The 15,916-nt window shown below is 36.3% G+C and overlaps 1 protein-coding gene across 3 annotated transcripts in view; it reads left to right on the top strand.

Moving 5' to 3' along the window:
• The window catches only part of Taok1 (TAO kinase 1), a 112,445-nt gene that overhangs the window by 59,706 nt on the left and 36,823 nt on the right, over positions 1–15,916 (top strand). For 2 of the 3 annotated variants that reach the window (XM_042282429.2, XM_006977440.4), the window contains exons 4-8: positions 4,435–4,536; positions 5,358–5,403; positions 7,540–7,636; positions 9,196–9,309; positions 11,043–11,134. In XM_042282429.2, the coding sequence (XP_042138363.1) occupies positions 4,435–4,536; positions 5,358–5,403; positions 7,540–7,636; positions 9,196–9,309; positions 11,043–11,134 (451 nt within the window). Of the gene's footprint in view, positions 1–4,434; positions 4,537–5,357; positions 5,404–7,539; positions 7,637–9,195; positions 9,310–11,042; positions 11,135–15,916 lie in introns of those variants that run through there. The other variant, XM_076577602.1, reaches the window with a different exon arrangement.

Genomic DNA, 15,916 nt, shown 5'->3' with positions numbered 1-15,916 from the left:
CTTAAATTTCCTGACTTCTGCCCGCAGTCACATCAACGAATCTTTCTTTACAAGTGGGTGAGGCCCATTTAGCTATTACTTAGAGCCATAAACAAAACATTAGTGGCATACCAGAAGCCTCCTAACTTGTATCTTATGGTTTTAGTTTTTTAAGCTGTGGTTTAATAATTATTCTATGTTTATCCTGATTTCTAAATACTTAAGTAAATTAAGATGTACATGGCAGTAAATTAATAGGACATAACCTTTATTTAAAAATGATTTAGAAAATGTTTCATGGCTATTTTAAATTTTATCCAAAGATAATATGTAATAATTTGAAAAAGCAAAAAGAGAACTAGATACTTTAGTTTGCCAGTATTCTTATTTCTAGATTTTGTTTGGTCTGTGTAATTATATAAATTTATATAATAAAATCTAGGATTCTGAGCCTGGCATGGTACCACTCGCTTTTAATCCCAGCACTTGGGAGGCAGGGGCAGGTGTATCTCTGAGTTTGAAGCCAGCCTGGTCTACAGAGTGAGTTCCAGGACAGCTAGGGCAACACAGAGAAACCCTGTCTAGAAAAACAAAAACAAAACACACACACAATCTAGGATTCTGAAGGTCTTTAATTTTAAAAACTAACAGTTATTTAGTTGTGATAAAGTAGTTATAACAAAATTTTCTATCTTATACCATCTTCAAATAGATGGCACAGTAGTGTAAAGTGCATGCATGTCATATAACCATTACCAACACCCCTCTCTAGAATTCTACTTTTCATTTTGGGACAGGGGAAGTGTACTCATAATATGGAATAAGATTTGGTTTAGTGGTAAAGTAGTTGATATCTATTCACATGACCACCCCAATACCACCAAAACAGTAATTCTTTTTTTAAACACCTACCCTCTAGCATCTACAATTCTACTGTTTCTCATGATGTTAACTACTGGGGGCACTTTCAAGCATATTTAACCTTTGACACTGTGGCATAATGTTGTCATGTACAGAGTTCATGCTGGAGAGCTGTGCAACTGAGTTTTTTTTTTTTTTTTTTAAGATTTATTTATTATGTATACAGTGTTCTGTCTGCACAAATCTCTGCAGGCCAGAAGAGGGCACCAGATCTCATAGATGGTTGTGAGCCACCATGTGGTTGCTGGGAATTGAACTCAGGACCTTTGAAAGAGCAAGCAGTGCTCTTAACCTCTGAGCCACCTCTCCAGCCCGCAACTGAGTTTTTAAAAAATTGCAAAAATCAGCTGGGACATGGTGGCGCACACCTTTAATCCCAGCACTCGGGAGGCAGAGGCAGGTGGATCTCTGTGAGTTCGAGGCCAGCCTGGTCTCCAAAGCAAGTTCCAGGAAAGGCGCAAAGCTATACAGAGAAACCCTGTCTCGAAAAAACAAACAAACAAACAAACAAACAAAAAACCAAAAATTGCAAAAATCAAGTTTTCTGTTTTGTATTAGACTGCATTCCTAGCCATCTTCAGCTACACGTTGCCCCCTGAATCCTTAGAACTACAGATTGAATATTCCTGAAGTAGCCATTTAGTGTTTGTGCTTTTGTTACTAGTGTATTTTGTATCACACAGTATTCTCAATGTTGATACATAGTATAACATGTAAATTTTCTTCTGTTGCAAGAAACTGAGAAATACTCCATTGTGTTTATATGTGTTATATCTTTTTCTACATGCACTCATACATTTATATTCAAACCTACAAATGGACCTGGTTTCCTCCAGTCTTTTGTCTATTGTCAATAATGCTGCTATGAATATGAGCTCACAAACATTTCTTTAGATCCTTGCTTTACTTTCTTTTGGTTATATGTCTAAGAAGTAGACTTGGTGGATTTGTTTCAAAGGCTTGGGTCCTATTTGTTTTGAATCTGTTTTGTGGTAAATCTTGGTTTGGTGATTATTACACTGAGGGTATGGTAATACTGTTATAATTGTATCTTTCTGTCATTTTGATATCTAAAAACTGACCTTACTTAGAAGTATAATTTTATTTACTATTTTGTTAAAACAATTTTAGGGCTAACAGATTGTTAAATTGTTAAAGTCTATTGATCTACTGAACCAGTATTTCATTATTGCATTATTTTTAGGATCTAGTATTGTCCTTCGAAGTTTTGCTTACATAGGGATATCTAAATTTTCTTAAGACTTTATCTCGTGGATTATTCAAATTTGAAGTTTAAAGCTCATAAGTTTTTCTGAATCTTACTATTTAAATGTATGATACACTTTTTGTTTGTTTGTTTGTTTGTTTGTTTGTTTGTTTGATTTCGAGACAGAGTTTCTTTGTGTAATAGGCCTGGCTGTCCTGGAACTTGCTTTGTAGACTTTGTAGATAAGGCTGGCCTCAAACTTACTGAGATCCTCCTGCTTCTTTCTGCCTGCCAAGTGCTGGGATTAAAGGAGTATACCACCACTGCCTGGCTATGATACACATTTATATAAAAGACTGAATATATTTTGCTATGTTTGATTAAGAGCTTGTAAAATAATATCAGAGATGGATGTTCTTAAATTTAGTGTAAAATACTTCTTAATTTCTCTATTTACTTTCTCATCTCTTAATTTTGTAGCCCATTAGTGAGTGGTAAAGCTTATGAAAACCTAAAACAAGAACCCAAAACAGATTGGTCTCTATACAGTATTTATTAAACTTGTTGAATTTTTGACTCAACCTAATGACCTTTGATTTCACTGATTTGTTTCTTAAGAGTAAGTATGTAGGTTTGGAAATTTAGCTCAGTAATAGAGCATTTACCCAGCATGTATGTGGCCCTGTTTTCAATTCCCAGCAAAACACACACACACACACACACACACACACACACACACACACACACACACACACACACGTAATTATGTTTAGGGACTGGGGAGATGTCTCAATGTGTAAAGTACTTGCCACCTGAGTGTGAGGACCTGAATTTGACTCCCCTGGGCCCACATAAAAGCTAGGTACCTGCCTGTAATTCCAGTGTTTTGTCATGAGATCGGAAGTGGAGACAGAATCTCCAGAATCTGGCTGCATGGCTAGCCTGGCATATACAATAAGAAGAAAGAAAAGGCCCTGTTTCCCAAAACACCCTATTGTTGTCTACTGACCTCTACACATGCACCATGATATTGATAAGTCTGCATACACATACGGGCATATGTACATACACACTCTCTGACACATAAAAAAAAGAGTTACGTTAAGGATGTGCCCTAAGTGTTAACTGTATTTCATGATACTTGGGAAGGATCTTAGCAGAATATGTAGGAAAATGGATATTATACTCCCTTTTTTCCATTTTCCTTTTTTATACATAGTTATTCCATTAGCATTTTCTTTTATGTATATGGGTATTTTGCCTGCATGTATTTCTGTGCCCCACGTATGTGCGTGGTGCCCAGGGAGGCCAGAAGAGGGTAGTGACAATTGATTGCTGCTGGAGGAAGGAGAGTCAGTTTTCTGAAGGGTGTGACCCCTGGTAGGCCAGCCCTCTCTAACACCCAAAAGTATTTGGGCAGGACAAGTTGAACTGAAAGAGTTTTTGTGTTTTATTTTATTTATTTATTTATTTATTTTTTCAAGACAGGGTTTCTCTGTGTAGCCCTAACTGTCCTAGAACTCACTTTGTAGACCAGGCTGGCCTCCATTTCAAACATTCACCTGCCACTGCCTTCCAAGATTTGGGATTAAAAGGCATGTACCACCACTGCCCACCTGGATGGGTTTTAAAGCAAGAAAGAGGGAACACAAAATAGGGTGGGTAAGGAGGTGGGGTGAATGTGGGAAATGTCCAAGGTGGGAAGATGAATATGATCAAAATATATTTTACGAAATGCTCAAGAAATTAATAAAATTAATTTTAATCAATAATTTAAAAATAATCTTATTTTAAAAAAATAAAAAGGTTGGACTTCTGAAGGAAAAAAAACCTACATGTGTTATAGCATAGTCAGAGTACTTAATTGTTATGATTTAAGATTTATTTCATGTGCATTCGTGTTTGCCTGTATGTATATTTGTATACTTTGTGTGTGCCTGGTGCTTCTAGAGACCAGAAAGGATGGACCGCTGAAAATGGATTTACATACAATTCTAAACTGCCGTATAGGTGCTAAGAATTGAACTCACGTTTTCTAGAAGAGCAACAAGTGCTTTTAACTTCAGAGCCATCTTGCTAACTTTTGATTATAAACTTAATAGGACTCATTGATTATGAATATTATTAAACTGAAATTTGTCCTTAATTATTTTGTACCTTATATATTTCTTTTAAACTTCATTTTGGCATTTCTTGTATAAATCAAAGTTTTATATTCTTCTAACCTTTTTAAATATAGTAATTATTTTTTTCTTATGTATCTTTCAAATGAAAACCAGGTGTTCATAATTCTTCCTCCTGTTCCTTATTTTCCTCCCTCTATCTAGAAATGGCAGGATATTATTAAGGAAGTCAAGTTTCTACAAAGAATAAAACATCCCAACAGTATAGAATATAAAGGCTGCTATTTACGGGAACACACCGCTTGGGTTGGTATTTGTTCTCTTCTTGTTATAAATTAATTGCTTTTGGTTTAGCATAACTTAACTCAAAATATCTCAGACTGGTTATATGAAGAAATGCTCATACACCTGAAATGTTAGTTCATCCTGGGAGAGGAAGAATATATTCTTGCAACTCTTAACAGATAAAAGAACTTTACATGACTTCTCCCATAACTTCAGGAATAACAACTCAGCATTTCAAGAGCAGTACCATTATTTGAGAGTGGAACTGAACATATCTTTTTGACGTAAATGTGTGTTAGTATATTTAAGTACAAAGATCCTTGTGAAGTTTTGGTACATTCTGGTGAAATTTGAGATGACATGATTCCTTAGCCCAATAACACAACATAGAGAATTGTGACATTTTGTTAAAAGAATTGGATTAATATAATTATAAATGCCTTTATATAGGAAAGTATATATGCAATACACAGCTTTATATAATTGGTTGCATGTTAACATTATTAGAAGACAAGTATTAACATTGGCTTAATTTTTTTTTGATAGTTTTAAGACACAGTCTTACTATGTAGCCTAGGCCACCCTGGAACTAACTGTGTAGTTCATGCTGGCCTCATATTTTCTGGCTTAGCATCCCAAGTGCTGGGATCACTGGCATGTGTCACCATGCCTGAACCATTCGCTTAGTTTAACAAATTGCTAAATATATAACTATATTGTAAATGTAGATGATAGCTTGAGTTTGTTTTACTTTGGACTATCTTCTTGACTTCGTATTTATCTCAGATAAACTGTCTTTATAAGAAATTTTAATGCATTTATATTTTTTTCTCCCCATGCAGCTTGTAATGGAATATTGTTTGGGATCTGCCTCAGATTTACTAGAAGGTAAGTTAACTTTGATTATTGATTTTTGGTTGTTTAATTTTGGCACATAATCTTTAATCCTAACATTCAGGAGGCAGAAGCAGGGCATCTCTGATTTTGAGGCCAGTCTGGTTTACAGAGTGAATTCCAGAACAGCCTGGGCTATACAGAGAAACCCTGTCTTGAAAAACCATAAATAAATGGATGAATATTTTATATATATATATATATATATATATATATATATATATATATATTTATTTATTTATTTATTTATTTATTTATATATTTATATATTGAGGCAGGGTCTCTCTATGTAGTCCTTGGAGGTCCTGGAACTCACTATGTAGACCAGGCTGGCCTTGAACTCACAGAGATCCACCTGCTTCTGCATCTTGACTGATTTAATTAAAAGCATGTACCACCATTCCTGACCTTGATTGTTTATTACAATATTAGAATAAAATAACAGTTTAGGCCAGGAGGTGGTTGCTGGTTGCCTCAATCCTTTAATCCCAGAATTGGGGAGGCAGAGGCAGGTGTACCTCTGAGTTTGAGGCCAGCCTGGTCTACATAGTGAGTTTCAGAACAGGCAGAGCTACACAGAGAAACCCCTCTCAAAAAACCAAACCAAATGAATTCAGTTAGAGTTTATTTAAACAATATTAATACTAAATAAAAATAAAATTTTGCAGAAATTAGAAAATTCCTTGCCTTTGACATTTTCTTCACATGAAATTTGCTATTCTTACAAAGTAGGCAAATTTTCTCATTGAAACTTTATATGCATTGAAAAAAAAATTCTCTGTCAATTTGATCTGTCCTGTTAATAAAAAGTAAAAAAAAGGGCAAGTATCTTTTTTGTTTCACAGTCATCAAGTTTTGTTTGGTCTTGTTAAGCTTAGAGGAACAGTTGACTGACTATTGTTAACACTTGTCGTAAGTGTATACTAGTTAGGACGTTTATTTGGCTTTATTTTATCCCCATGGAAATTGTTCCTTGCTAAATACCTGTTTTTTAAAAATTACCCTTGAGATAACTCAGCGAGTAAAGCTATTGCTACACAGGTATTAAGACAGGAGTTCAAATCCTCAGAACACAAGTAAAGTTAGACATGGTTGTGTGCTGCAGTAATTTCAGTGCTTCACAAGGAGCTGTAGGTAGAGACAAGAGAATCCTTGGAGGCTTGTGACCTAGATAGCCTGGCATGTTCGGAACAGCAAATACCAAAGAGACTGCCTCAAATAAGGTAGGAGGTGAGGATCAGTGTTTTCCTTTGACTTCCACACATAGACTATGGTGCACACACCATACTATATACATAGTTACTAAAAATACCAATGTGTCAACTGGGCAGTAGTGGTGCATGCCTTTAATCCCAACACTTGGGAGGCAAAGGCAGGGGCATCTCTGAATTTGAAGTTAGTCTGGTCTACAGAGCAAGTTCTGGGATAGCCATGGCTGTGCAGAGAAACCCTGTGTGTGTGTGTGGAGGGGAACAAAACAAAACAAAACAAAAAACCCAATGTGTCTTTTTTTCTTTTCTTTTTGGTTTTTTTTTTTGGTATTTTTCGAGACAGGGTTTCTCTGTGTAGCTTTGCGCCTTTCCTGGAACTCACTTGGAACCCAGGCTGGCCTCACACTCACAGAGATCCGCCTGCCTCTGCCTCCTGAGTGCTGGGATTAAAGGCGTGCGCCACCACTGCCCGGCTTCTTTTTGGTTTTTTGAGACAGGGTTTCTCTGTGTAGTTTTGTACCTTTCCTGGATCCCTCTGTAGACCAGGCTGGCCTTGAACTCACAGAGATCCACCTGCCTCTGCCTCCCTGAGTGCTGGGATTAAAGGCGTTCGCCACCACTGCCCGGCTTAATGTGTCAATTTTTAGTATTTATTTAAAAATAGTTTTTTTTAAAAAATTTTTCTTTGTTTTATATGTGTATCTGTTTGCATTTTTGTGCATGTTCACCACAGTGCATGTGTGGAAGCCAGAGGATGACTTGAAGGAGTTAGTTCTCTCCTTTCACTATATATGTTTAGCACATTGAACTCAGATTCTCAGGCTTCCACATTTACCCAATATCCTGTCTCGTTATCCCTATATATTTTTTAAACAAGAATATTCTATGTGATTACTTTCAAATAAATTTTTTTTCTCAGTTCATAAAAAGCCATTACAAGAAGTGGAAATAGCAGCAATTACACATGGTGCTCTCCAGGGATTAGCTTATTTACATTCTCATACCATGATCCATAGGTAAGTGACTCAAAAATTATCATATATTGACAAGCAAATGGTTTGTTGAATTTATCATCCCTACAGTTCAATGTTTATGAAATTTTTGTTTACTTGAGCCAAAAAGAATTATATAAACTCAACACTATTTAGACTGTTCATGTCTAAATAGGATAGTATACATGTCTGTTAGGATAATTTTTATTTTTGCCTATGTGTGCCGCTATGTTTCCTAAAGCATATGTATTTTATGGAACTTAATTGTAGAATTACCTAATTTGCAAACTGGAAGGGGCATTAGGGATCATAGAGTCTGTCTTTCTGTGTAAATCGATGCTCTAATTTGTGACTATAATTTCCCTAAGATTGCAAAGCCAAATAGATTAGAGCTTGAATTTAATGGCTCTTTTGTCTTCCTGATAACTGATAATGACAGATTTGTTCCATTGATTCTGTGACATGGACAAAAACCATTTTGATGTAATTTTTAACACTGCTATTAGTTTTGACTTTCAGATAGATATTAGCATTTCAAAAATTATGTGATCCAGACAGTAAATATTGAACTATGCAGTACAGTCATTTGGAGTTAATGGATTGTCATTATTTTTAGATGAGGGTAAGTGCAGTCCAAGAGAAATCTCTATGGTAGCAAGTGAGTGAGTGGCAGAATTGGAATATGATTTCTCATCTCCACAGTGCCTCACTGTGCATAAGGATTTAATTCCCAGCGCCACATACACAAAAGCACTTAGAAAGAAAAAAAACACACGTAAAAGTGTATTATACTCAGTACTACATTTACTATAACAAGAATTAGTAAGTCATGTAAACTTGTTTTTTGTCTTTTAAGTTTAAAAAATTAAGTATTTATTGTAGCATCTATGGAACATATATTCCTGTTGTGTAAATATCCATATAGTTTAGTTTGGATAGTGGGGGGGCATTGATAGTGTATTATCCATGTGTTTCAGTTTTCATTTCATTTTAATCCAGAACTATGTGGAAGCTTGAGAATGGTTCATTCTTTGTTATTAACAAGTTTGGAAGATAAGGTTCTGTACTCTTAAAATGTTAATGCTAGGTGGTGGTGGCTCAAGCCTTTAATCCCAGCTCGTGGGAGGCAGAGGCAGGTGGATCTCTGTGAGTTCAAGGCCAGCCTGATCTCCAGAGTGAGTTCCAGGACAGCTAGGGCTGTACAGAGAGACCTTGTCTCAAAAAACCAGGAAAAAAAGAAAAGAAAACAAAAATGTTAAAAGGGATACCTGGAAATATTATGAAATCATGAAATGATTATTATATTTTTCAAAGCCATTGTCATACTAATAAACAAGCTCAAACACACATAGTGTGATACAGTTGCCTGACTTTTTTGTTTTGTTAAGTATTCTCTTAATTGTTACTCTATTTTTACTTGAATTCTGTTTTTGTTGTCTGATTTTATTATCACTATGAAATTATTGCAGTACTTGATTATTTTATATTTCCTTTCTACTGTCTGACAACATTTTGGTTTTTATTATTTTTAAACACAATCTAATGAAGGGAAGTTAACTAATTTTCTGTGTCCCTTAAACCAGAGATATCAAAGCAGGAAATATCCTTCTGACAGAGCCAGGCCAGGTGAAACTTGCTGACTTTGGATCTGCTTCCATGGCTTCCCCTGCCAATTCTTTTGTGGGAACACCATATTGGTAAGAATGGTTTTATCTGGTATTGATGCTCATAATTAAAGTAAGCAGTATGTTATTATACTTTCTTTCTTTCTTTTTTTTTTAAGATTTACTTATTTATTATGTAGACAGTGTTCTGCCTGCATGTATGCCTGCAGGCCAGAAGAGGGAACCAGATCTCATTGTAGATAGTTGTGAGCCATCATGTGGTTGCTGTAAATTGAACTCAGGACCTCTGGTAGAACAGCCAGTGCTCTTAACCTCTGAGTCATCTCTCCAGCCCCCAGATGTTATTCTAAGATGTCATTTTCCTGAAAATATACTATCATTTTTGATATTTTTTACTTTATGTTTCATACTTAAAATATAGATTTGCAGGTTTGTCCTTACGATGCTTTTTTTTTTCTTTTCCCTTTTCATCTGTCCTTTTAATCCTTGCCACTTTGTTTTCCTCTTATTCACTGTATTGTGTATTAGGTATGAGAGTAAAATGTTGTTAGCATTCAAATAGAGGAAATAGACACACTAAACAGTAACAAGTTTTCTTAAAATTTACTTTTTAAAATAAATTTGTGAAATTTGTGTCTTGGAATATGTGTGCCACATGTATGGGGTACCCATGTACCAGAATCAGAACCCTTAGGACTGAAGTTACAGGTGACTCTACAGATGAGCCTCCTGATATGGATGCTGGGAACCAAACTGAGGTCCTCCAGAAGAGCAGCGATGCTTATAACTGCTGCAGCAGCACCACTTCTTTTTTGAGACTGTGTCTCCTGTTGCTCTGGCTAGCTTCAAACTCCCTATATTTAGTTGAGGGTTATGTGCATCCCTGATCCTCCTGCTTCTGTTTTATGTGAGCAAATTTACTTTATATTGCTGCTTAGACTGGTAGCTCAATTGGAGGGATTTTGCTGTTTGGAATTTTCTGCTTGAGGAATTTCAGATGTACATAAAAATAGAAGTATGGGTGAGATTTTTCATCCCAGTTACCCAGCCCTATAACCTTATCCCATAGTTAATTTTGCCCTCCCTATTTTCTACCCCAGGTATTTTTTTTTTAAATGAAATTCTAGGTAATATCTGTTCTGGTTTATGAATAATTTTATATGTATCTGTCAGTGAAAATTTGAAGGAAATAATTTTTCAGCTATTTAAACTTCCATGTATTACCTTTGTAGATTCTAAAAATAGTACCTTTGGTTCACTCAATCTTTTTTTTTTTTTTTTAAATCTATGTTTGAAATCTCCCTTCTTATTTTATAAAAGACTTGTTTCAACTGTACATGGCTCTGGGATGTAAAGTCTCAAAAGCATACTTTAGAGACGTTTGTGACTGTCCAGTTTCTAAAAGAAACATTAAAGGGTCAGGATACAATTTTATGGCTAGGCCATGTGCCTGCCTTTTCATCTCAGGTAAAACAGCTGACAGTGTTTGTTGCCCATGGTAAACTTCAATATTTCAAACAAGGATTAAAATTTTATAATGAGATTCTGATATAACCCTGCTTTGGTATTTTCCTTTTGGAATGTTGTTAAATGGTCATGGCAGATGGTGGGAATAAGTATTATGTTTTCTGAGCATTGCTAACTACGTATGTCACAACTTTTTATTTTCCTTACGTCACAACTTCTAATTTGCTTCCCATTGTAAAAAATTTTGTTTACGTATATTGGCTGGAGTTCAATGTTATTTATGTTGATGGAACTTATGTTCTCAAACTTTTAAGTTGATTGAATATTGTATGTTTTAGGATGGCCCCAGAAGTAATTTTAGCCATGGATGAAGGACAGTACGATGGCAAAGTTGATGTATGGTCTCTTGGAATAACATGTATTGAATTAGGTAAGCATCATTTTTTATTACTAGGGATTAAGTTTTTTTGCTTTTGTTTTTTTGAAATAGGATCTCACTCTATAACCTTGGCTAGCTTCTAACTTGCTATATAGATCAGACTGGCCTCAAACTCAAAGAGATCCAACTGCTTCTGCCTCCTGAGTACTAAGATTAAAAGTGTAAGCCACCACACCTAGCTGAATTAAGTTTTGATCCAATATTTTATTTCAATCACCATATTAAATTGGATTTTGGTCTTAGATCTCAATTATTTGAAAAATTAATTGGTTATATGTGTATGAATACTTTTGTCTGAATGTATGTCTGAGTTCCATGCATGTGCAGGGAGAGTGTAATGAAGGTACCAGTAACAACTCTGGCCTCTGTCCTGATATTGGCATACTAATGCTGGCTATGGGATTCCCAGCACTACAGCAATTAGCTTGGATGCGCTTTTTCCCCTAAAGGAACAAAATTTCGTGTTTATTCAGAATCCCACATGTTGGAAACTGAGAAAAAAAATATACAATGGAAGAATTGCTAAAGACCGTCCAAAAGTCTGTTATCAAACATTAAGCTAAAAGAGACTTTCTGAGTTTCTCTTCAAAGGCAAAGGAAAAGATGCTCTCTGCTAAGCTGATGTGAATTACAAGGCTTTGGTCTAAAACCATTCTGTTGAGTGATTTAACTATAGTTTCCGATGGTTCCAAACCTCTGTGTGGGTGCTGGGAATTGAACTCAGGTCTTCCGGAAGAGCAGCCAGTTCTCTTAGCCATTGAACCATCTCTTCAGCCTCAGATTTAAAGGGAGAAATAAATCATATAAAGCTTTTGCTTTGATTATCTGATAATTTAGTTAACCTAGCATATATGAGATTAAATATATTTGCTGTTAAATTAGTTCCAAAATAATTTTTCACTATGGTCTTAAATATCTGTGTTTGACATTAATTAATGTTTGTTTAACACTTAGAATGTATACCATATTTACTATCCGTAGGTTTCTTAATTATCCATGAATTATTCACTATATATTAGTTACTTTTTTTTTTTGTTTGCTTGTTTGTTTTTTGAGACAAGATTTCTCTGTGTAACAGCACTGGCTGTCTTGGAACTCTCTTTATAGACTAGGCTGCCCTTGAACTCACAGAGATCTGCCTGCCTTTGCATCCTGAATGATGGGATTAAAGACGTACACCATTACCACTCTGCAAGTTAGTTACTTTTAAGTTTAGAAATTAGATGTCCAAGCTGTCCTTGGTTGGGTAGGCCTTGACTCCTGTTAGGATAGAGGCTAAGGCAGGAAGACTGCAGATTCAAAGTCTGCCTGACAAGAGAGTGGACTCAGAGTAACCTGGGAAATTTAGTAAGACCTGCAAAAGACAGCAAGCCAGACTTTATTCAAGTGGAACCATAGTAATGTAGGTATGCAGTGTAGGTTGCAGTTGGGAAAAAATGCACACACAATAATAAGCAATAAGACCTCTGAAATTAAAAAAAAATGGCCATGCATATACCATCATGCCTTTATTAATTAATTCCAAGCACTGGGGAGTAGAGGCAGGCAGAATTTGTGAGTTTGAGACCAGTTTGGCCTACATAGTGAGAGTTAACTTCCAGGCCAACCAGGGCTATATAGTGAGAGCCTGTTTTTTAAAAAATAATAATCAGATAAATGATTATTTTGTTTAAATGAAATTTACATAGTAGCTTACAAGAATGTGAGAGGTAGAGGATAGTTTTGTTGGTAGAACATAGAATTCATGAAGCCTTGTGTTTGATACCAGTAACCCAGAAACCAAGCATGGTAGCATATGCTTATAATCTCATCACTCAGGGGAATCAGGAGTTTAAGGTCATACTCAGCTACATGATGATTTAGAGCCCAGCCTGGGCTACATGAGATTCTTTCTCAAAAAAAAAAAAAAAAAAAAAAAAGAAAAAGAAAAAAAAGATAAAGTCCTGATGGCACATATGGTAATACCAGCATTTGGGTGGAAGGCTTAGGAGGATCTTTATTTGGCCTACATAGTGATGTCCAAATCAGGTTGGACTACATAGGGATACACTGAATTAAAAAAAGAATTTGCTTTTTTAAAATCTTGGATCTCACTATGTAGACCAGGCTGGACTAGAACTCAAAGAGATCCTCCTGCTTCTGTCTCTGGTGTGCTGGGATTAAAGGTGTGCCTCACTATTGCCTGACTCCCTATAGTAGTTTTAAAGCTACTATGTGAAATAGAATATAGATACCCGCTAGCCAGTGAACTAACCATGCTAACCTAGGTGGATATCAGGCTCGAATGTAGAAGTGAGCTCCTGTAGCATAGTGTGAAATCAGAAATGGATAAAGAGTATGTATACAAGAGGAAGGTCCAGTGTGGAGATTAAAAGGTCTGGTAGAGTTACTAAAGCATTCATTCCTAGAGATAGCTGAGAGTTAGCAGGGATCAAGGAGAGTAGGGAAGTATAGAGTTAGTATCTATAGAGGAAATCCATATTTTGGGTTAACCAAGCATAGTGATAGAGCCTAATAAAAATGATGGATTTCCCCTAATGAGGCATTCCTCACTGCAAAGAAGAGACCTGGTTTGCCTGAGGTGGTCAGAAACAGAAAAGAAGTTATTCTCACTGTGTTTGGGATGGGGCATTGGCAGAGAATGGTAGCAGAAATGCTACCCTGGCTATACACAAAAGCAGATTATCAAATAAACATTAAAGGCTTGGTATGATGATTCATGCCTATAATCACAGCACTTGGGAGACTGAAATAAGAGGATTGTCATGAATTCTAGGTAAGCCTGCCCTGCAGAATGAGACTAAGATGGAGGGAAAGGAAAGAGAGGAGGTAATAGGAATAAGACTTGCTATTGTTAAAGTACAGTGTAACAAATTCTGTAGTTTGGGATTGGAATTTGAGATGAAATGCTGAATTATTGTTTCTTTTGTTTGGTTTTTTGTTTGTTTGATTTTGCTTTTTTGAAACAGGGTCTCATGTAGTCCAGGTTGCCTGACTCTGTCTCTCAAGTGCTGGGATTAAAGGCATGCACCACCACACCTGGCTATTTTCAATAATAATGTAGAAAGGAATGTGTTGTGTATGTCTGTTAAGTTTATGCATGTGTCTTTTAATTCTGTCTACTGAGAAGATGTAAAAAATGGATCAGAGAGATGACTTAGCTGTTAAGAGCCACCCAGCATTGACATCAGGTGTCTCACAATTGCCTGTAACTCCAGCACCAGGGGATCTGACACCCTCTTCTGGTGTCATTGGCTGTCTACACTTGTGTATATGCAGGGGAATCAAAGTACAGCTGAGGGGAGTCTTTTATCTCCTTCCATCATGTGGGTTTTGGGGATTGAACTTAGGTTATAGGCATGGTAGCAAGTGCTTTCATCCGCTGAGCCATGTAGTAGAATATTACTTTAAGGAGTGTTACTTTTGTTTATGTTGTATTTGTTTAACTCTGTGAAGCTGTGTTACTGTGCCTGTGTAAAACACCTGATGGGCTAATAAAGAACTGGCCAGTAGCAAGGTAGGAGAAAGGATAGGTGGGGCTGACAGGCAGAGAGTATGTATAGAAGGAGAAAACTGAGAGGGAAAAAAGGAACTAGAAGCCAGGGAAGGAGGAGGCCTCCAGGGGCCAGCCACCCAGCTACACAGCAAGCCACGGAGTAAGAGTAAGATTTACAGAAGTAAGAAAATGGGGAAAGCCCAGAGGCAAAAGGTGGACAGGATAAGTTAAGGAAAACTGGCAAGAAAGAAGCCAAACAAAGGCCAGGCATTTATAATTAAGAATAAGCCTCTGTGTATGATTTATTTGGGAGCTGGGTGGCGGGCCCCCCAAAAGAGAAGAGTAAAAAAAAAAAAAAACAACCAACAACAGAGCTGTCTCCCCCAATTTCACATTTTAGGAAGCAGAAAAAAGAGAATAATCTGAACTCAGGATAAACAAGACAGAATAATAAAGATCAAAATAAAACTTAAACAGAAAATTGAAAACTAGAAAGCATCATTGAAACTAAAATCTAATTCTTTATGAAGAACATTAAAATTGATAAACCTTTTTTCATTGTGCTTAGAAAAAGAAGATACAAATATCTGATATTAGGAATGGGAGAAACCAGGTATGATAGATCACATTTATATCCTAAAGCTTAGGAAGCTGAAGATAGGTGAATCACCATTGTTTGGAGCCAAGCTGGCCACATGGTGAGTTCCAGGATAGCCTAGGCTACTACGTGAGACCTTGTCTAAAAAGTAAAATCAAAGGTAGGGACTGTGAATGAGAAGTAAAGATTAATATTGATTATTAAAAAGTTATGTAGGGGACTAGACAGATGCCTTAGCAGTTAAGAGCTTATACTACTCTAGAGGATCTGATACCCTCTTCTGATTTATATGGATATCTCCACTTGTATGCATACCCCTATACAGACACAAACAGGTAATTTAAATGTAGCAATAAAAAATAAAAGAAAATAGAGGGCCTGGGGAGATGGCTCTGTGGATAAGAGCACTTGCTTTGTAAACATGGCCTGAGTGCAAATCCTTAGCACTCATGTCAATATCATGTCAAAATCTAGGGGTGACTATAATCCCAGCACTAAGTGTGAGTGACAGGCAAGTACCTAGAACTTGCTAGCCAACCAAACTAACCAGACAAACAAATGCTCTTCTCCAGAGGGAGTAAGAGTTATGTTCTAAAACAATTTCTATAGAAAACAGTCCAAAGTACAAATAAGATAATACTTAAAGGGAAGGAGTGTGGCCAGCTTGGCTCCAAACAAT

Source organism: Peromyscus maniculatus, chromosome 8 (genome assembly GCF_049852395.1).
Source record: "Peromyscus maniculatus bairdii isolate BWxNUB_F1_BW_parent chromosome 8, HU_Pman_BW_mat_3.1, whole genome shotgun sequence".
In the NCBI taxonomy this organism is placed as follows: Eukaryota; Metazoa; Chordata; class Mammalia; order Rodentia; family Cricetidae; genus Peromyscus; species Peromyscus maniculatus.
Note: the sequence above shows the minus strand (reverse complement) of the source record. Positions and strands in the feature narration are given on the sequence as shown.